The 23,634-nt window shown below is 42.7% G+C and overlaps 2 gene segments (V, D, J or C); both read left to right on the plus strand.

Annotated features, from left to right (window-relative positions):
* Positions 1-5,860: 5,860 nt before the first annotated feature.
* On the plus strand, positions 5,861-6,982 carry LOC121534815. The segment is given in 3 exon segments: positions 5,861-5,900; positions 6,112-6,395; positions 6,974-6,982. Coding segments are annotated over 3 exon segments (333 nt in total).
* Positions 6,983-11,472: 4,490 nt separating this feature from the next.
* On the plus strand, positions 11,473-21,522 carry LOC121534816. The segment is given in 4 exon segments: positions 11,473-11,482; positions 13,994-14,197; positions 17,836-17,951; positions 21,493-21,522. Coding segments are annotated over 4 exon segments (360 nt in total).
* Positions 21,523-23,634: the final 2,112 nt, after the last annotated feature.

The raw sequence follows: 23,634 nt of genomic DNA on the forward strand, positions 1-23,634 counted from the left end.
GCCTGGAGATGTGTTGGGTCATTGTCCTGTTGAAAAACAAATGATAGTCCCACTAAGCCCAAACCAGATAGGATGGCGTATTGCTGCAGAATGCTGTGGTAGCCATGCTGGTTAAGTGTGCCTTGAATTCTAAATAAATCACAGACAGTGTCACCAGCAAAGCACCCACACACCATAACACCTCCTCCTCCATGCTTTACGGTGGGGACCACACATGCGGAGATTATCCGTTCACCTACTCTGCATCTCACAAAGACACGGTGGTTAGAACCAAAAATCTCACATTTGGACTCATCAGATCAAAGGACAGATTTCCACTGGTCTAATGTCCATTGCTCGTGTTTCTTGGCCCAAGCAAGTCTCTTCTTATTATTGGTGTCCTTTAGTGGTGGTTTCTTTGCAGCAATTTTGCCATGAAGGCCTGATTCACACAGTCTCCTCTGAACAGTTGATGTTGAGACGTGTCTGTTACTTAAACTCTGTGAAGCATTTATTTGGGCTGCAATTTCTGAGGCTGGTAACTCTAATGAACTTATCCTCTGCAGCAGAGGTAACTCTGGGTTTTCCTTTCCTGTGGCAGTCCTCATGAGAGCCAGTTTCATCATAGCGCTTAATGGTTTTTGCGACTGCACTTGAAGAAACGTTCAAAGTTCTTTAAAGTTCTGTATTGATTGACCTTCATGTCTTAAAGTAATGATGGACTGTCATTTCTCTTTGCTTATTTGAGCTGTTCTTGCCATCATATGGACTTGGTCTTTTACCAAATAGGGCTATCTTCTTTATACCACCCCTACTTTGTCACAACACAACTAATTGGCTCAAACGCATTAAGAAGGAAATTAATTCCACAAATTAACTTTTAAGAATGCACACCTGTTAATTGAAATGTGTTCCAGGTGACTACCTCATGAAGCTGGTTGAGAGAATGCCAAGACTCTGCAAAGCTGTCATCAAGGCAAAGGGTGGCTATTAGAAGAATCTCAAATATTTTGATTTGTTTAACAATTTTTTGGTTACTACATGATTCCATATGTGTTATTTCCTAGTTTTTAAGTCTTCATAAGAGTCAAAATAAAGAAAAACCCTTGAATGAACAAGCAAATGACTTCCCTAAACATATGCTGACCCATTATCCTTTTGGATCTGGAGACAATGCTGCAGGGTTCAAGATGAGATTTGTTGTCAGTCTAAATGCCAAAACACAATCAGTCCCCTTGACGATCCAGAGGTTAAAGCTGTCTGACTCTGCTGTGTACTACTGTGCTCTGAAGCCCACAGTGACAACAGGATATACAGCCCCCTTACAAAAACACTGTGTGTGCATGTGGGTGTGTACAGAACTTTTTGTTGTGTGCTATTTTTTAAGTAAAGGGGAGGTGTTACATAATTGAGGCAGAAGAAAGGAAATGCCTTTTAAAACTGACAGTGAGAAACCAGTGGAGTCATTCTGTCATAACTATATTTGTGTTCACTATTTTCACTGTGTTAAATAACACTTACCAGCATGTTACTAGGATCAATTTGAATATTTGCACTAGTGGGTGAGTTTGATGCTATTCTTATTATCCAATCACATATCTGTGACACTCTGGCTCCAGGGACTCTGATTATTGAGCCAGGGTTGTTATTTTCATTTAGGGTGTATTTCTATGTTGGATCTAGTTGTTCATTTCTATGTTTGGGATTGTTCTTGATTAGTCATATGACTCCCAATCGGAGGTAACGAGTGTCAGGTGTCGGCTCGTTATCTCTGATTGGGAGCCATATTTAAACTGTGTGGTTTCACCTGGGTTTTGTGGGTTTTTGTTCCGTTTTCAGTCTTTGTACTGTTGGACTTCACGTTTCGTCAGTGTTTATTGTTTTGGTTCGTGCACTTTATCTAAATAAAGTCATGTTCGTTCAACGCGCTGCGCTTTGGTCTACTTATTCGTCAGACGACCGTGACAGAAAAACCCACCATCAAAGGACCAAGCAGCGTGTCCAGGAGCAAGACAGCTGGACATGGGAGGAAGCGCCGGGTAAGGAGAGAACGCTGGTGGATGTCCTCCTCGGCTGGGGACATATTACGCAGGAGGAGGCCGTCCGATACCGGAGGGCGATGAAGGGGGAGAACCTGGCAGGAGAGGAGCAACGGCGTCAGCAGGGCCATCGTCGGAAGGACGAGAGGCAACCCCAAAAAGTTTTTGGGGGGGGGCACATGGCTTGGGCGGCTGGGCAGCAGGAGGCTGCCACAGGGAGACGTGGAGAGAAGGCGTTCGGATTACGGGAGCCATTGGCGAGTAGAGGGAGGGAAGTTTTTGTGGCACGGCGGGAGAGACTGATGTGTGTTACCAGTCCGGTCCGGCCCGTTCCTGATCCCCAGTTAAGGCCAGTGGTGTGTGTTCCCGGTACGGACCGGCCTGTTCCTACTCCACGCATCAGGCCCACAGTGTGCGTCGCCAGCCCGGCTCGGCCTGTTCCGGCCACTCGCACCAGGGATACGGTGCGCGTCGCCAGCCCAGCCCGGCCTGTTCCTGCTCCACGCACCAGGGATACGGTGCGCTTCGCCAGCCCGGCCCGGCCTGTTCCGGCCACTCGCACCAGGGATACGGTGCGCGTCGCCAGCCCAGCCCGGCCTGTTCCTGCTCCACGCACCAGGGATACGGTGCGCTTCGCCAGCCCGGCCCGGCCTGTTCCGGCCACTCGCACCAGGGATACGGTGCGCGTCGCCAGCCCAGCCCGGCCTGTTCCTGCTCCACGCACCAGGGATACGGTGCGCTTCGCCAGCCCGGCCCGGCCTGTTCCGGCTACCCGCACCAGGGATACGGTGCGCGTCGCCAGCCCAGCCCGGCCTGTTCCTGCTCCACGCACTAGCCCTGAGATGCGTGTCCTCAGCCCGGTACCTCCAGTTCCGGCACCACGCATCAGGCCTACGGTGCGTCCCCAGGGCCAAGCATGCCCTGTTGCTGCTCTCCGCACTAGGCCTTATGTGCGTCCCCAGGGTCCAGCATGCCCTGTTGCTGCTCTCCGCACTAGGCCTTATGTGCGTCCCCAGGGTCCAGCATGCCCTGTTGCTTCTCCCCGCACTAGCCCTGAGATGCGTGTCCTCAGCCCGGTACCTCCAGTTCCGGCACCACGCACCAGGCCTACGATGCGCCTCAGACGGCCAGAGTCTGCCGTCTGCCCAACGGGGTCTGAACTGTCCGTCTGCCCAACGCCGTCTGAACTACCCGTCTGCCATGAGCCTTCAGAGCCTTCCGCCAGACAGGAGCATCCAGAGCCTTCCGCCAGACAGGATCAGCCAGAGCCTTCCGCCAGACAGGATCAGCCAGAGCCTTCTGCCAGACAGGATCAGCCAGAGCCTTCTGCCAGACAGGATCAGCCAGAGCTTTCTGCCAGACAGGATCAGCCAGAGCCTTCCGCCAGACAGGATCAGCCAGAGCCTTCTGCCAGACAGGATCAGCCAGAGCCTTCTGCCAGACAGGATCAGCCAGAGCCTTCTGCCAGCCAGGATCAGCCAGAGCCTTCCGCCAGTCAGGATCCGCCAGAGCCGTCCAGCCAGGATCCGCCAGAGCCAGCCAGCCAGGATCCGCCATTTAGTCCGGTGCTGCCCCTTAGTCCAGTGCTGCCCCTTAGTCCGGTGCTGCCCCTTAGTCCGGTGCTGCCCCTTAGTCCGGTGCTGCCCCTTAGTCCAGTGCTGCCCCTTAGTCCGGTGCTGCCCCTTAGTCCGGTGCCGCCCCTTAATCCAGTGGGGTTTAGTTGGGGGGTGGTCATGTGGAGGGGGCTACGGAAGCGGATAGTGACTAAGGTGGGGTGGGGACCACGACCTGGGCCAGAGCCTCCACCATGGACAGACGCCCACCCAGACCCTCCCCTAGACTGTATGCTGGTGCGCCCGGAGTTCGCACCTTTAGGGGGGGGTACTGTGACACTCTGGCTCCAGGGACTCTGATTATTGAGCCAGGGTTGTTATTTTCATTTAGGGTGTATTTCTATGTTGGATCTAGTTGTTCATTTCTATGTTTGGGATTGTTCTTGATTAGTCATATGACTCCCAATCGGAGGTAACGAGTGTCAGGTGTCGGCTCGTTATCTCTGATTGGGAGCCATATTTAAACTGTGTGGTTTCACCTGGGTTTTGTGGGTTTTTGTTCCGTTTTCAGTCTTTGTACTGTTGGACTTCACGTTTCGTCAGTGTTTATTGTTTTGGTTCGTGCACTTTATCTAAATAAAGTCATGTTCGTTCAACGCGCTGCGCTTTGGTCTACTTATTCGTCAGACGACCGTGACAATATCCAATGTAATTACTGGAGCCTGGAGTAATTTACTGTGAAGAAATTACATTTCTAAAACTCTTGACTGAATAATTAGTTTAATTTTATAATAATTTCCTGATAATAATTCCTGTTTTCATAAATGCCACCTGGCAGTCATGGGAATGACATTACTCCAACAACAGATAAGGTGTTTGGGTTGGAGGGTGATGTCATAAAGCTGTCCTGTAACTACTCCTCTGCTAGTAATCTCCAGTGGTATCGACAGTACCCTGGATCATCTCCCATCTTCTTCCTCCTCACTGGAGTGTCCAAAAAAATCCCTCTGTACTGAGCGCTATTCCTCCATACCCATGACTGTCTGTTAAACTGAATAAGGAGAGAACCCGTGTGGATCTGGAGATCTCCTCTTCTGAAGTGACAGACTCTTCTCTGTACTACTGCGCTCTGCTGCCCACAGTGACAGGAAACCCAGAAACACTGTATAAATACCTCAAAGCTCATGATACACTCTTGTTATTAATCTTTTAGGGCAGAGGTGGGGCTTCCTACTGTAGGTTCAAGAAAATTAATTATCCTTTAAAAAGCTGTTTTGGACTTCACCCCAGCATATAACCTAAGCTACAATATAATTGTTCTCTACTGAGTTATTTTACTTACTACACTGACAGGTTAATAAATTACTGTATTCCTGTCATTCTTTTGGCTAATTGATATTTTATCCGTGCTATTGGATTTTAGAGTAAATAGGAATATCAAATACATCTATCTTTTCATTTATCTACCATCTCTTCGCATTTGCAGGGGGCAGTTTTCAGCAGACCATCCAGCCAAACCAACATGAAGTGTATGGAGAGGAGGGTAGTAATGTTCAGCTTTCCTGCAACTACTCCTCAACATACAGTGTACTGTGGTATAAACAGTATCCAGGATCAGCTCCCCAATTCCTCCTCTTCATCCACCATGCCTCTAGGACTGTAGTGAGAGCTAAACCTCCATACTCTCACCTTTACATTTACGTCATTTAGCAGACGCTCTTATCCAGAGCGACTTACAGGAGCAATTAGGGTTAAGTGCCTTGCTCAAGGGCACATCGACATATTTTTCACCTAGTCGGCTTGGGAATTAGAACCAGTGACCTTTCGATTACTGCCACAACGCTCTTAACCACTAAGCTACCTGCCGCCCCACAAAGAGAAGACCCGTGTGGATCTGGAGATCTCCTCTGCTGAATTGAGAGACTCTGCTCTGTACTGCTGTGTTGTGATGTCCACAGTGACACATAACTCACTGACTCAGCACTCAGTAGAATACAGACCTGTCTCCTGTCAGTTAGTTAGAGATTTACATGCATCTGATGTATTTTGTTTGACCACATCGCCATCAAGTGGATAATTCAGTGCATAAATAATTTGTAAACTATATTAAATGTACGTATAAAATACATGTGTTTCAACATCGTCAGTAGGAGGAGCTAGAGTATAAAACTCAGGATCAGATTAAGAATCCTCAAAGTAAGACATGATGCTACCATGAAGATCATAGCCAGTTGATGTTGTGCTGTTCATCAGCAGCTGGTGCTTATTCTACACATCCTGCCATCTACAATGTTGTTCTGTTCACTTTTACTCATATTTGACTTGATAGGTAAGTAATAATATTTTCATTGAAACTGAATGTGATTATTTTTATGTGTATTTATTTTTCAAATGAAAGATTATAAAGGTGATGCACAACATGAGGATGCATTTTGTTTTGTTTTTTTGTCCATTTTATTTTTAAACTGCATTTGAAATTAATTCAATCTTCCATGTGGGTATAAAGTATTATATATAATATATAATATTATGTTTTACAGGTCTCAGTTCTGAACAGGTATTAACACCCTACACTGATGTAGAAGTGGCTTCAGAAAGGGACAGAGTTACTCTCTCTTGTAACTACACCTCTTCTGCTACCACTCTTCTATGGTATCGACAATATCCAAAATCAGCACCACAGTTGCTGGTTATGGAACATATGCCTGCAACAACTCCAAGGTTCACTCTAAATCATGACAAAAAAGCCAAACGTGTGGATCTGGAGATCTCCTCTTCTGAAGTGACAGACTCCGCTCTGTACTACTGCGCCTTGCAGCCCACAGTGACAGGAAACCCAGAAACACTGTACAAAAACCTGACAGCTCATGGCAAACTCCTGTTATTCATATTTTATGGCAGGGGTGGGGCTTACTCAAGAGAATACATTTTCCTTTAAAAAACTGTGTTGGACTTCACCCTTGCATCTAACCTCAGATACAGTATGGCATTTATCCACACAATTATTTTACTTTCTGCACCCTCGCCTCACTGTAAAACTGAATTATTGGAAAACTCAGGCAGATCTAGAGATCTCCTCTGCTAAAGTGACAGACTCTGCTCTGTATTACTGTGCTCTGAAGCCCACAATGACAGGAAACCCAGAAATACTGTACAAAAACCTGACAAAATACAGTATACTGTAGGAAGAAAGCCATAACAGAAAACATTTCACGTTGGTGTCAAGAGGAAGAGCTGGATAATCAAAGATCCACATGTAGCTTATGGGATATTATTGTTCAGGAAGTAGCTAGTCAGTCAGGTCTCCCAGTGCTGTCTGTCTGTCTGTCTGTCTGTATGTGTGACTGTCTGTTTCTCAAAGGTCTAGCAAGATGTTGCTCTTCTCATTTGTTCTCTTTTCAGCTTTTTTAGGTGAGTTATTGTATGGATTGAAATTGTTTAGTTTAAACTTACAGTAAATGAACAGCACAGAAACATGGTAATTGCACATTAATAATTTGTAAATATCAGTTACAACTGCACAGTTTTACAGTTACAGAAGTTATTTGACCACATATTTTTGCAGGAAACCGTTTTGGTGATTCAATAAACCGTGCGACTACAGAAGAGCTTGTTCAAGAGGGAAGGAATGTCCATCTCTCCTGCAAATATGATGTCATTGTCTACAATCTACAGTGGTACCGCCAACATCCCAGATCCAAACCAAAATTCATCTTGTACATTACACCAGAGGGGACTATATTTAAAGCTACTCCCCCACATCCTCGTCTGACAGTTTCCATTGACAAAGTGGACAAATGTGTGGATCTGAAGATTTGTTCTGCTGAAGTGACAGACTCTAATCTTTACTACCGTGCCATGAAGACCACAGTGACAGGAAACTCTGACACACTGTACATCCTTTACGACATACAGTACCAGTCAAAAGTTTTGACACACCTACTCATTCAAGGGTCTATATCTCGTGGAAGGATGAAATAGTATGAATGAATTCATCAAAATAACATTTGTAGTGAAAATATGTCAATCATTATTTGAATATGTTGGTAACCCATTGTATAAAAGTGACAATGCCCTGGAAGTTGTTGTTTGGAGGATAGATTGGCGCGAGACGAACACTCTCGGGAATTATCACTTAATTATTGCTCTAAACATGGACCTGCTCAGTGGTCTGGTCCTCTGGTTGTAAATCCATGTACTGCACTCTTTAGAGGAGCACAAACATAGCTTAAGCTACCTAACTATCTGTTATGGGCCAGGCTAACATAAAAAGGCTCTTACACTGTTTTGGTCTGGGTCACTAGATATGAAAAGTAATTAAAGTCTGCACATGTATTGTCGTGAACCATGGTATGGATGTAACTCTTAACTCCTCCTTCCTCTGCTGGCTGCGACGTCTCTCAGCTCTCTTCCTCATGTTGCTCTTCCCGTCCCGTCGACTCTCCGTCTTCTTGGCCTCCTGCTCTCTCCATCCCAGAACCTGTTGTAACTCGGCGAGGGTGAGAGTTACATCCATCCCATGGTTCACGATAGAATAATAGTTCATTATTCATGTGAGGATTTAGTGGCTTTATTCTCAGAACTTCCTCAACATTTAAATGCGGTCAGCAATGTGTAGGTAGAGTATAAAGGGTTTTCTTTCTATTTACCCACAAACAGACGTTTCTGCAGCTCCTGGCTGATCTTCAGGTGAGGTACCTTCTTATCCTACATGTGCTGCCCACTACACCTTCTGAAGGACGGGTTGATCAGGCCCAAGTGAGCCAGGTGGCTTATCCACTGTTCCACCCTCTCCAACGTCAAGTACTGAGATGTTCTCTCTGACTCCTGATCAGTTATATGACAGATCTTCTTTGTCGGTGCTCCTCCTATAGACTTCCCTCCACAGTTATGAAGTCCAGTGACAAGGTTTTTCTAAGTATAATAATGATACAATAGTTCCATCTAGTGTTCAACATTCTGCCCAACAAGGTGAAACCTTGACATTGCTTGTATTTTCAAGGGTAATTTACTAGTGAGAGTCAATAGGTGTCAGTGGACTCTCATCAATTTGCTCCTATTCCTTAAAATTACGCATGCGCCATGCAAACAATTTACAGGTGTCTGTGTTGTAGAATTTCCCCCACCAAACAGAATATACATTCATTAGGTTTTAACCCTTTCTTGTCACAATTGCATATTCTGTTTGTGCTTCTTGTATTAACAATTTGCATTTATTTTATATGAACAGTCTGTGGTTTTCCAAAGTGCATGCAGACAGGGTCAACTATATTCATTACTAAATTATGTACAACAATATATAATATAAGGCTTACAAAACAATTTAATATATTCCCTTGAGGCATTTACTTTAAAGGCTGAAGCAGTACATCAGACACATACAACACACTTCAATGAAATCAACACTTGAAATGTAATTAGCTGTAAGAGTGCATTTAATAACTATAATAGTACAAAAACAGTGCCAAGGGCTGGTCAAGGTTAAGGTCGGCTCTAGCCCAATTCTAACACTAGCTTCTTGTCCATCTACTGAATTGACCATGACCCTAGAATTAACCCTAACCCTTGCTTCAGTTGGCACAAATAATTAAACATGTTAGGAGAAGGAGGATTATGAGGCAGTCAGTTTTCTACTTGATTATCTCCAGGCAGGAGTGAGAGGTTTATTTTATGGACCAATTCGAGAGACAACAACCCATGTGTAATAGTGTACATTATACATTTCACATTTAGCTCTATCTCCTTGACGATCCAGAGGTTGCAGCTGTCTGACTCTGCTGTGTACTACTGTGCTCTGAAGCCCACTGTGACAACAGGAGATTCAGTCACTGCACAAAAACTCAGGGTAGAGTGTTGTTCAGACAATGTCACAAGCTTCTCAATGTTTGATGATACACTGAAAGAGGAGGAGACAATGATTTCATAGTCTTATGTCACATGTAGCATACATCAGTGTGTTTTACTCTTCTCCCACCCATCTCACTGTAGGCATGGAACCCTGGCTGAGGAATTTACTGATTCTTGCTGCATGTTGTTATGGTATGATAATATTATTTTCATAATTAATTTACTGCCTTTGCTCCCATCCCTTTCTTTTTTCTAACATATTTTTCAGTATAACACTACCAGTATTCATTTAATATGTCTATCTATCCTCTATCATGTGTGGTCCCGTGTGGCTTAGTTATAGAGGACGGTGATTGCAACACCAGGTTTGTGGGTTAGATTCCCACAGGGGACCAATATGAAAAAGTATAAAAATGTATGCACTCACTACTGTAAGTCACTCTGGATAAGTCTGCTAAATGAATTAATTAAAATGTATATCATGTTGCTTTTCTCATTATTTTCCAGAGTGCAGAGGAGAAGACTCAGTCATTCAGCCACCAGGAGATGTGATCGCTACTGAGGGAGAACAGGTCACACTAGGCTGTCAATTTGATGCAGTTAATACTAATGATCTCTACCTGTTCTGGTACAAGCATGAAGTAAATAGCTTCCCAAAGTTCATGCTGGGACGTTTTTCTTTTCAAAGTACAAATGCCACTGAGTTCAAGGAGAGATTTGATGCCCATCTCGATGCAGACTCCAAATCAGTCCCCTTGACGATCCAGAGGTTGCAGCTGTCTGACTCTGCTGTGTACTACTGTGCTCTGAGGCCCACTGTGACAACAGGATATACAGCCCCCTTACAAAAACATACTGAGCTACACAATGACAATACACCTGTCTGTACAGTATACAACACCACTTTGAAATTGACACAGTAACCTTCTCACTACCTCCCTGATACCAAGACTAGTGGTAGCAGATGATGATAATCATAGTGATGATGATGATGATGATTATACAGTAAGTCATTGTTGATGCCAATAAAGCTCCCTCTTCCAATTCAGCTCTAATTGTAGATGTAAGAGACAATAAAATGCCATTAAAATATCTCATGGATTCGAACATATACATCTAGTAGTGTCTAACTAGATTAAGTCAGGAGAAAAAAGTTATATTTCAGTATTGTGTACAGAGTTATGGAAAGCCAGCATCAACCACAAGGGGGCCACATTACCAAGTGAGTGTTGCTTTCTACTCTGGAATGATTTGTCTATTTGAACATCCCTTCTGTGCTGTGCTGCATGGTCTAGGCCTGTGTTGCCACAAAGACAGGAATCAAGAGAGCACACCAGTTTCAATATTGTAACATCAGTTTGTCTTGGTCTTTGTATCCTATGATAAGTATGGGACATTGGCTGTGGACCTCTGTTGTTCTTGCTGCACTTCTCTTTGGTAGGATACGGCTCTCATGATCTTTTTCTCAATACTCTGATGTTACTGGAATCCTGACATTTTAAACAGAAGTATTCTTCTTTGTTTCCAGAGTGCAGAGGAGCAGACAGTGTTACTCAGTCAAAGAGAGAAGTGACTGCTTATGAAGGAGAAGACATGTCTCTCAGCTGTGAATATAACACCAATTTATCAGCTCCATCCCTTTTCTGGTACATTCAATCCACAAACGATTACCCTGAATATGTTTTGCGGAAGGATGTCATTGGACCAGGGGATATTGCTGATAAATTCAAGGAGAGATTTGATGCCCATCTCAGTTCCATTACCAAATCAGTCCCCTTGACGATCCAGAGGGTACAGCTGTCTGACTCTGCTGTGTACTACTGTGCTCTGAGGCCCACTGTGACAACAGGATATACAGCCCCCCTACAAAAACTAGTGTATCCTTGGCACTAGTGTAGATGAAATACAAGCCTTACTTCTGAGGTAGGTGGGACGTTAGCATGGCTGTACACCTCACACAGTGACACACAGAAGAACATTTCAGAGGAGAGTGAATGCATGTAAACATCAGTCTGAAGATGGACAAATCAATCAGTGTATTGATCATTCTGATTATGACTACAGGTAAACAATACCTAAACATTTGAACTCCATGCATCCTTTTATTCAGATTATTATTATGGTATTGGTGGTAAAACATATTTTGATGAAGTAAAGACATTGAAATGTGAAAAATAAGCATGTGTTTTCTATCAGCTTCATTATCTACACCAAAAATGCTATGTTGCTATGTGGAACATAATTAAACATCAAACCACAATGTGATATCATAATGGCAGAGGTTGAGATAAGAGATGTATGGTCACACCTTTGCTGTGTGCAATCACCAGGTGGTCTAGTGTTTCTCTGTCTTCATATTCAATGAACTGTGAGAAAGATGTATTCTTCACTCTTCAATCAGTAGTCTTCAATTTTTTTTATAGTGGTTGGAAAAGCACTTGGGAATATGACAGCGTAACAATATTATTAGTTATAGTTGGCCATACGCACAATTCACACTGCTTGGTGGTGTAGTATGAAAGTCAACCTGAAGGGGACAGCCTAACAAAGAACACACACCTTGAATCAGAGGATGCCATACAGACAGACACCTCCCCATGGTCTACTACTGCATGTAATACAGAACAACATGAAGCATCAACAGTAGGACAGAGGGTGTCAAAGCTCTGTGATAGATAGATCAGCATTGTTCTGCTCCTTACCTTTTACACTTCAAACTGACTGACTAGTCATGAGAAACTGGCTGATCCTGCATGTTCTGGCTGCATGCTGCTTTGGTATAACATCACTCTGTTCATCTGTCTCTTTCTGTGCATTTGTTCATTTTATTTAGATACATTATTATTATATGTTGTGAAGATATATTTATCTTTCTTTTTAGGGTGCAGAGCAGAAGAGAATGTAACACAGCCAACAGAAGATTTAATGGTCGTAGAAGGACAACAGACAACACTTACTTGTCTATTTGATAAAACTGATCGATTGCCATATCTCTTCTGGTACAAACAACAAGCAAATGGCAAGCCCATGTTTATGCTGAGAAAGGATACAATTGGAGTTGGGGAAACTACTACTGAGTTAAAGGAGAGATTTCATGCCCATCTGAATGTCACAGCAAAATCAGTCCCCTTGACGATTCAGAGGGTGCAGCTGTATGACTCTGCAGTGTACTACTGTGCTCTGAGGCCCACTGTGACAACAGGATATATAGCCGGGCTATAATAGCCCCCTTACAAAAACTATAGGTTTCACATGTGCCGATAGAAACATAAAGTACAAATAAAAAGTTAGGATAAAGCAGAAAATGTAAGCTCAATATACTTTATTATACAGTAGTGGACCTGAATTAGATACTATAGGATACATGAGTGTTTGTACAGACTTAAATTACAATATCTGTAGCTTTACAAAAATGCTTTTAAATAAGTTTATCATACTCAATTCATGGAACATTTATGTCATTAGCAATTCCCTAAGGCTACTTTCCATTTCATGTGAGCAAGATGTTGGCTTTTCACTTTGTCTAACGTACTGCAAATAGTGCTAATATGTAAAATTGTAGAGGTAATATTGACCCATACATTTCTTTACAATCTTTCCTCTCTCTGAACAGGCTCCTCCTTCATGTCTGTCAGTTGATGGTGATATACAGGCTGAGATGGACATGGAAGAGAGAGAGAGGATCTCTACCTCTTACTGTAACTCACAGTCACTCTCTGTGTGTTCTGCATAACCATGGTACTCTGTCTGATCATCTGGCTGGTTCTTGCTGTATTGTACTTCGGTATGAAGGAACCTTTTCTCTCATTGGTCTATCTGTTTATCTTATTTTTTACTAATTTTATCTGCATTTTTTATTTTTTATTTTATTTTTCCCCAAAGTGCACAGGAGACAATGTCCAACAGCAATCAGAAGGTTTGATTGCTACAGAAGGAGGACTGGTAACACTGAGTTGTCAATATAACACCTGTGCTAATAATGCATATCTATATTGGTACAAACAAGAAGCAAATGATTTCCCTAAACATATGCTGAGCCGTTATTCTTTTGGATCTGGAGACAAGGCTGCAGGGTTCAGGGAGAGATTCAATGCAATTCTAAATGCCAAGACACAATCAGTTCCCTTGATGATCCAAAGGTTGCAGCTGTCTGACTCTGCAGTGTACTACTGTGCTCTGAGGCAAACTGTGACAACAGGATATCCAGCCCCCTTACAAAAACACTGTGTGTTCATGTGGGTGTGTACAGTACGTTGTGTTGAGTGCCGTTTTTTAAGTCAAGGGGAGGTGTTACATAATTCAGGCAGAGGAAAGGAAATGCCTTTTATAGCTGACAGTGTCCTAACTAGACTTGTGTTCACTCTTTTCACTGTGTCAAATGACATTTTCCAGCATGTTACTAGGATACATTTCAATATTTGCACTTTTGGGTGAGTTTGATGCTATTCTTCATATCCAATCACATATCCATAAAATACTGGAGGTTATTTTGTCAATTTTTTATACATTGAATAAATATTTTAATTTTATGATAATTTCATGATAATAATTCCTGTTTTCATAAATGTTTCCCAGGTGGCAGTCATGGGAATGACATTACTCCAACAACAGATAAGGTGTTTGGGTTGGAGGGTGATGTCATAAAGCTGTCCTGTAACTACTCCTCTGCTAGTAATCTCCAGTGGTATCGACAGTACCCTGGATCATCTCCCATCTTCCTCATCCACACTGGAGTGTCCTCAAACCTCTCTGTAGTGAAAGCTAAACCTGAAGTCTCTCGTCAGTCTGTTAAACTGAATAAAGAGAGAAGCTGTGTGGATCTGGAGATCTACTCTGCTGAAGTGACAGACTCTGCTCTGTAGTACTGTGCACTGGAGCCCACAGCGACAGGAAACACTGTACAAAAACCTGAATTGAATAAAACTGACATCCCCCTAAGTGAAAAAATACATCAGGCTAATTTTGAATTTTATCATTACCTTGTATAGACAAACACACATGCACTGAAAATGAACAATTCAATATTTTCAGTTAACAACAAAAAAATATGTTGATTCAAAGTTTGAATGGAAAAGTGAAAGAAACCCAATAATACTATCTGATTATTTTGCTGATTTATACTTTAGATTCTAGAATTGAAATATGAAACCAAAATAAACTGTGAATATGAATGCCTCATGTTGAATATAGGAATTATCTTACAGATCTTCCCTTCAAGCAATGTTTTCCCCTATGACATCACAGTAGACAGGTCAGGTCCTTCTGCCAACTCTGTGGACCTAAAATCAAGAAAATAAATGGAGATAAATAACAGTTTTATACAATATCCAATATAGGGAGACTAACATGCTGACCATACCGATGGCGCGCGTGCCATCGAGCGCATGTTGATTTTGTCCACCAACACCAGACGCGATCAGGACATGCAGGTTGAAATATCAAAACGAATTCTGAACCAACTGTATTAATTTGGGGACAGGTCGAAAAGCATGAAACATTTATGGCAATTTAGCTACCTAGCTTGCTGTTGCTAGCTAATTTGTCCTGGGATATAAACATTGGGTTGTTATTTTACCTGAAATGCACAAGGTCCTCTACTCTGACAATTAATCCACAGATAAAAGGGTAAACCGAGTTCATTTCTAGTAATCTCTCCTCCTTCAGGTTTCTTCTTCCTCTTTGGACTTTATATGGCGGTTGGCAACCATCTTCAAGGTGCATTACCACCACCAACTGGACTGGAGTGTGGACCTCAGTTCACTTTTCAATCACCCACGTGGGTATATGCTCCTAAAAACTATGAGGAGATAGGAGAGATGGGACTTGCAGCACTTCAAGCTTTACAAATAGAAATCAAGTTCTATTTTAGCGCTAGGCTACGCAGATGCTCATTGACGCACGTGAGCAGTTTGGGTGCAATGATTGGATAACATATATGTGTACATTTATTTTGCAACACTCGCGCACGCGACGCGAGCGGTGTGGTCAGCATGTAAGGTAATCATATTTCAGTGCAGCCCTGCATTTTGAGGATGTGACAGTGGCATCAAGCAGCAGCAAGAAGTCTAATGTTACTTCTGCTCATCTGACAACTCTCTCTCTTTTGGGGTGGGGCTTCAAAGGTTTGAGCAGAGATGGTCCATTCAAAACTAGAAGGAAGAGGATGTTTTTTTAGTATACACAGATCTTGTTCGGCTGTGTGTTATCATTTTAACTTCCAGTTTCAGCCACAATGTCAATCGCCACATTTATTTTGCTTTTAGTGTGAGTAAGACTTTTAAGCAGGTCAACATTCACAAGGCCGCAGGGCCAGACGGATTACCAGGACGTGTACTCCGAGCATGTGCTGACCAACTGGCAAGTGTCTTCACTGACATTTTCAACATGTCCCTGACTGAGTCTGTAATATCAACATGTTTCAAGTAGACCACCATAGTCCCTGTGCCGAAGGACACTAAGATAACCTGCCTAAATGACTACCGACCCGTAGCACTCACGTCTGTAGCCATGAAGTGCTTTGAAAGGCTGGTCATGGCTCACATCAACACTTTAATCCCAGAAACCCTAGACCCACTCCAATTTGCATACCGCCCCAACAGATCCACAGATGATGCAATCTCTATTGCACTCCACACTGCCCTTTCCCACTTGGACAAGAGGAACACCTACATGAGAATGCTATTCATTGACTACAGCTCAGCGTTCAACACCATAGTACCCTCAAAGCTCATCACTAAGCTAAGGATCCTGGGACTAAACACCTCCCTCTGCAACTGGATCCTGGACTTCCTGACGGGCCGCCCCCAGGTAGTAAGGGTAGGTAACAACACATCTGCCACGCTGATCCTCAACACGGGGGCCCCTCAGGGGTGGGTGCTCAGTCCCCTCCTGTACTCCCTGTTCACCCATGACTGCATGGCCAGGCACGACTACAACACCATCATTAAGTTTGCCGACGACACAACAGTGGTAGGCCTGATCACCGACAACGATGAGACAGCCTATACGAAGGAGGTCAGAGACCTGGCCGTGTGGTGCCAGGATAACAACCTCTCCGTCAACGTGATCAAGACAAAGGAGATGATTGTGGACTACAGGGGGAAAAAATTGACTGAGAACGCCCCCATTCTCATCGACGGGGCTGTAGTGGAACAGGTTGAGATCTTCAAGTTCCTTGGTGTCCACATCACCAACAAACTATCATGGTCCAAACACACCAAGACAGTCGTGAAGAGGGCACGACAAAGCCTATTCCCCCTCAGGGGACTGAAAAGATTTGGCATGGGTCCTCAGATCCTCAAAAAGTTCTACAGCTGCACCATCGAGAGCATCCTGACTGGTTGCATCACCGCCTGGTATGGCAACTGCTCGGGCTCCGACCGCAAGGCACTACAGAGGGTAGTGCGTACGGCCCAGTACATCACTGGGGCCAAGCTTCCTGCCATCCAGGACCTCTATACCAGGCGGTGTCAGAGGAAGGCCCTAAAAATAGTCAAAAACTCCAGCCACCCTAGTCATAGACTGTTCTCTCTGCTACCGCACAGCAAGCAGTACCGGAGCGCCAAGTCTAGGTCCAAAAGGCTTCTCAACAGCTTCTACCCCCAAGCCATAAGACTCCTGAACAGCTAATCATGGCTACCTGGACTACATTTACATTTTACATTTTAGTCATTTAGCAGACGCTCTTATCCAGAGCGACTTACAGTTAGTGCATAGATATATATATATATATATTTTTTTCATACCCCCTGTGGGAAACGAACCCACAACCCAGGCGTTGCAAACGCCTTGCTCTATCTACTGAGCTACATCCCTGCCGGCCATTCCCTCCCTTACCCTGGACGACGCTGGGCCAATTGCGCGCCGCCCCATGGGTCTCCCGGTCGCGGCCGGCTACGACAGAGCCTGGATTCGAACCAGGATCTCTAGTGGCACAGCTAGCACTGCGATGCAGTGCCTTAGATCACTGCGCCACTCGGGAGATGACTATTTGCACTGCCCCCCCCCCTACTACTCTGTTTATTATTTATGCATAGTCACTTTAACTCTACCCACATGTAAATATTACCTCCATTACCTCGACTAGCCACATTGACTCTGCACCGGTAACACCCTGTATATAGCCTCCCTACTGTTATTTTATTTTACTGCTGCACTTTAGTTATTTGCTTTTATTTTTTTACTTAACACTTTTTTTTATTGTACTTTTTTATATAAACAATGCATTGTTGGTTAAGGGCTTGTAAGCAAGCATTTCACTGTAATGTCTACACCTGTTGTATTCGGCGCATGTGGCAAATACAATTTGATTTGATTTGATTAGTATTTGCATGTAAGTAATCATCAGGACCCTGGATCAGCTCTTCAGTATATCCTTCTTATCCTGCATGGTGTTGGGTCTCCGTCACGGGCTCCAGGTCTGGATCCTCGACTGTCAGTCAAACTAAATGATAAGAAGACCTGTGTGGATCTGGGGAGCTCTTATGCTGAACTGACAGATTCTGCTCTGTACTATTGTGCTGTGGAGCCCACAGTGACAGGGAACCCAGAAACACCTTACAAAAACCCGTTCCTGTACTACTGTACTGTGACATCCACAGTGACACATAACTCACTGACTCAGCACTCAGCAGAATACAGACCTGTCTGTTTGTGGTTTTACAAGCAACTGCTGTCTACTGTTTGACAGAAACGCCATCAAGAGTCTGTAGTGCATAAATCATTTGTAGTAACTGCTTTCAAATGTACATATAAAATGTCATTGTTTTAATATTGTAAGTAGGAGGAGCAAAAGCAAAGGATTAGATTATGAATCCTTGTGGTAAGACATGAATCTACCTACATGAATGAAATCAATCTTAGGAGGAGGAGGAGCAGCAACAACCAAAGCAACAGCAACAACAGTAGAAGACTCTTCAAACACACAGTATGTGGAAAGAACAGGGACCAGTCTGATTTGCTGCCTTTACTGTCAGTTTGTCTCTTTTACAAAGACCATTATGTTACTTTTTTCAATGTTACTGTTCACAACAATTAAAGGTAAGAGACAGCATTTGTTGTATGAAGATGTTTTTGTATTGTCTATTTTATATATATTAAAATAAAATAAAAAATAATGCAGTATCCAAGGAAACAATATCAATCTTCCATGTGGGTTCACAGTATTTTGTTTTACAGGTTTAAATACGGAAGAGGTAATAACACCCTATTCTGATGAAGTGCTGGCTTTGGACGGGGACAGAGTTACTCTCTCTTGTAACTACACCTCTGGTGACAACCTTCAATGGTATCGACAATGTCCCAAATCAACACCACAGTTACTGGTTAAGGAGTATGTGGATAATACACCAGGGTTCACTCTAAATCATCACAAAAAGGCCAAACGTGTGGATCTGGAGATCTCCTCTGCTGAAGTAACAGACTCTGCTCTGTACTACTGCGCCCTGCTGCCCACAGTGACAGGAAACCCAGAAACACTGTACAGAAACCTGACAACATACATTGTAGAAAGAGAGCCATAACAGAAAACATTTCAAGTTGGTGTCCTGAGGAGGCGCTGTATAATCAAAGATCCACATGTAGCTTATGGGATGGTATTGTTCAGGAAATAGCTAGTCAGTCAGGTCTCTCAGTGCTGTCTGTCTGTCTGTTTCTCAAAGATCTAGCAAGATGTTGCTCTTCTCATTTGTTCTATTTTCGTTCATATATGATTGAAATCCTTGCTCTCATCTGTGATTTGAATCATACAGTGAATGAAGACAATATTTTAATCCATAAAATGTATCGTAGTACAAAATTATCGTAGATGTTACATTGAACAAAATGTAAACGTAACATGTAAAGTGTTGGTCCCATGTTTCATGAGCTGAAATTAAAAATCTCATGAATTTTCCACATGCGCAAAAAGCGTATTTCTCTCATATTTTTGGCACATATTTGTTTACATCCCTGTTAGTGAGCATTTCTCCTTTGCCAAGATAATCCATCCACCTGACAGGTGTGGCATATCAAGCTGATTAAACAGCATAATCATTACAGAGGTGCACCTTGTGCTGGGGACAATAAAAGGCCACTCTAAAATGTGCAGTTTTGTCACACAACACAATGCCATAGATGTCTCAAGTTTTGAGGGAGCGTGCAATTGGCATGCTGACCGCAGGAAGGTCCACCAGAGCTGTTGCCAGATAATCTAATGTTAATTTCTCTACCATAAGCCGCATCCAACATAATTGTAGAGAATTTGGCAGTACGTCCAACAGGCCTCACAACCGCAGACCACGTGTATGGCATTGTGTGGGCGAGCGGTTTGCTGATGTCAACGTTGTGAACAGAGTACCCCTTGGTGGCGGTGGTATTATGCTTTGGGCAGGCATAAGCTACGGGCAAAGGACACAATTGCATTTTATCAATGGCAATTTGAATGCACACAGTAAAATCATTTAAATTGTTCCATGATGCATTTATGTTTTTGTTTAGTATAATTGCATATTTTTAACAGTTACGGAAAATTTTTTAAATGTCAGTTACAACTACAATTTCTACGGTTTAATTTTTTGCAGGAAACAGTTTAGGTGATTAAAACCCTGCGACTACAGAAGAGCTTGTTCAGGAGGGAAGGAATGTCCATCTCTCCTGCAAATATGATGGCACTGTCTACAATCTACAGTGGTACCACCAGTATCCCAGATCCAAACCAGAATTCCTCCTGTACATCACACCAGAAGGGTCTATATTTAAAGCTACTGCCCCACATCCTCGTCTGACAATTTCCATTGTCTTCTACTGAAGTGACAGACTCTGCACTTTACTACTGTGCCATGAAGACCACAGTAACAGGAAACTCAGAAACCTGTCAAGAACCATGGGAGGAAACAGACATCCTGTATGACATACATACGTAACATACCTACTGTATGTTAAGGGGAGGGACTTATAGTAGAGGAGGGGTTGAACAGCAAATAGAAACATAAAAACAGGAGGAAACTTTCAGAGACTGCTTAGATCTTACTTTCAGTTTGTCTCTGTTCATCTAAGATGGTGTTGCTGTAATCAATGTTGTGCCTGACCATATTTATTGGTAGGCAACATACAATACAATACAATTCAATTCAATACAACGCGTTGCCATATTTGTTCACTTGAAATAAATTCAACTTCAAATACATTTTCATGAACAATTAAATGTATGTGTATTAAAACTATTCTCCATGCAGGTATCAGTTGTGAGGACCTCACTCCACTCAAGAAAGAAGAGTATTGTTTAGAGGGAACCCCTGTTACCCTGTCTTACAACTACTCCAGAACAGCTACTGGTGGAGATGAATTATATTGGTATCATCAAGACACAGCACAAAGGCCAGAGTTCCTCATGTACATCTCAGGTACAGAGTTTATAAAGAAAGCAGATCCTCTGAACACTTGAATATCTGCAAAACTGAATGAAGAGAAAAACACTGTAGATCTGGAGACCTCCTCTGCTGAAGTGACAGACTCTGCTCTGTACTACTGTGCTGTGAGGCCCACAGTGACAGGAAACCTACACACTGTACAAAAACCTCAGCAGGGACCACATCAGCAGGGATTTATCCAGTTTCTTTATGAACTTGTATCTAACCCTTATTTTTTATACATCAAATCACTAATGAATGATGATGTTAATGTCTCCTGTAAATAAAGCTTATGACTGGAATGTTTCACCTGTCCTTAATTTGATTGGAGCATTGACATATTCTGTCAATTTGATGTATATTCCTTTTATGCTACAATCAGGTCTTTTAAACACATAATATACTCACAGTATGCATACATTATATGACATCACTGCTCTCAACATGGACCTGCTCAGTGGTTTGGTCCTCTGGTGGTAAATCCATCCTGGCTGATCTTCAGGTGAGGTACCTTCTTATCCTACATGTGCTGCCCACTACACCTTCTGAAGGATGGGTTGATCAGGCCCAAGTGAGCCAGGTGGCTTATCCACTGTTCCACCCTCTCCAACGTCAAGTACTGAGATGTTCTCTCTGCCTCCTGATCAGTTATATGACAGATCTTCTTTGTCTGTGCTCCTCCTGTAGACTGTCCTCCACAGTTATGAAGTCCAGTGACAAGGTTTTTCTATGTATAATAATGACACAATCGTTCCATCTAGTGTTCAACATTCTGCCCAACAAGGTGAAACCTTGACATTGCTTGTATTTTCAAGGGTAAGTTACTAGTGAGAGTCAATAGGTGTCAGTGGAGACTCATCAATTTGCTCCTATTCCTTTAAATGATGCATGCAGCATGTCAACACTTTACAGGTGTCTGTGTTGTATAATTTCACCCACCAAACAGAATATATATTCATTATGTTTTAACCCTTTCTTGTCACAATTACATATTCTGTTTGTGCTTCTTGTATTAACAATTTGCAATTATTTCATATGAACAGACTGTGGTTTTCCAAATTGCATACAGGCAGAGTCAACTGTATTAATTACTAAATTATGTAGAACAATATATAATATAAGGCTTACAAAACAATTTAATATATTCCCTTGAGGCATTTACTTTAAATGGTGAAGCAGTGCATCAGACACATGCAACAACACACAGACACTTCAATAAAATCTAGTCCAATTCTAACCCTAGCTTCTTGTCCACCTACTGAATTGATCATAACCCTAGTATTAACACTAGCCCTAACTTCAGTTGGCACAAATAATGAAATACATTAGGAGAAGCAGGATTATGAGGCAGGCAGTTTTCTACTTGATTAACTCCAGAAAGGAGTGAGAGGTTTAGTTTATGGACCAAATCGAGAGACAACAACCCATGCGTAATAGGCTACATGGTGATGCCATTGACCATCATTAACGTTAATGTGCACTGCGATGACAGGTATGATGATCATGGTTGCATCCCGTGTAAATCATTGGTATCAATCATAAAGCCAATCATCAGTTGACTCTACTACTGTTTTAAATGCATAATAAAGATAACTATTTGTGACATTGGTCAGCATAGCCCAGGTCTATATTGGACTGGTTCATAGGCTACTGTGTTCAGGGCCTTTCAGATTTTGTTACAAACCCTCACTGGATATATGATTTTATTTTATTTGTCAGATGAGCTCAATTTGGCCTGAACATAACATATATTTTCTCCAAGGCCCATAACAACTGCCAAATCAGAATTTTCAAAGGACTTGTAGAAGAAGATAACAGTCTATTCTTCGTCTATACATGAATCATAATGGCACATTGGCTTAGGAATACTTTACTTATCCTGGCTGCATGCTATTTTGGTACGGTATAGTGATTCTCTTTTCTGCATCTCATTCTCTGAATCTTAGCCTATTATGTATCTAAAAACAATGTATTTTTATTTCTTTCAGATTGCAAAGGTGAAGAGTGTGTTGACCAGCAGAGTGGACGTGTTACTGCCCTTGAAGGAGGACTGGTAACACTCAGCTGTAACTAAACTAGCAGTAGTACATCTCCTGATCTCTTCTGGTACATCCAGTTAACTAGGGACTCTCCTCAGTATGTCCTGAGAAGAGATTGTTACTCAGAAGGGAGCAATAGTGATGAGTTCAAGAAGAGGTTTGATTCCAGGCTGAATTTCACATCTAGCTCTGTCCCCTTGACGATCCAGGGGTTGCAGCCGTCTGACTCTGCTTTGTACTACTGTGCTCTGAGGTCCACTGTGACAACAGAAGATTCAGTCACTGCACAAAAACTTAGGGTAGAGTGTTGTTCAGACAATGTCACAAGCTTCTCAATGTTTGACGATACACAGAAAGAGGAGGAGACAAGGATTTCATTGTCTCATCATGGCCTAGCTACATCAGAGTGGCATTACTCCTCTCCCACTGATCTCACAGTAGCAGGCATGGAACCCTGGCTGAGGAATTTACTGATTCTTGCTGCATTTTGTTATGGTATGATATTATGTACCTGATTTGTTCACTGCCTTTGCTCCAATCCGTTATTTATTTTTCAGTACAATACTACCGGTATTAATGTAATAGTCCCCCCCCCCCCCTCAATCATGGTGCTAGATTATTTTCCTCCTAATACAACTGTGTAGTACATTATTTTACAGAATGCAGAGGAGAAGACTCAGTCATTCAGCCACCAGGAGATGTGATCGCTACTGAGGGAGAACAGGTCACACTGGACTGTCAATTTGATACTCTGGATACGAATCCATACTTATTCTGGTACAAGTATGAA

The sequence above is a fragment of the Coregonus clupeaformis genome, chromosome 21 (genome assembly GCF_020615455.1).
Source record: "Coregonus clupeaformis isolate EN_2021a chromosome 21, ASM2061545v1, whole genome shotgun sequence".
Lineage (NCBI taxonomy): Eukaryota > Metazoa > Chordata > Actinopteri > Salmoniformes > Salmonidae > Coregonus > Coregonus clupeaformis.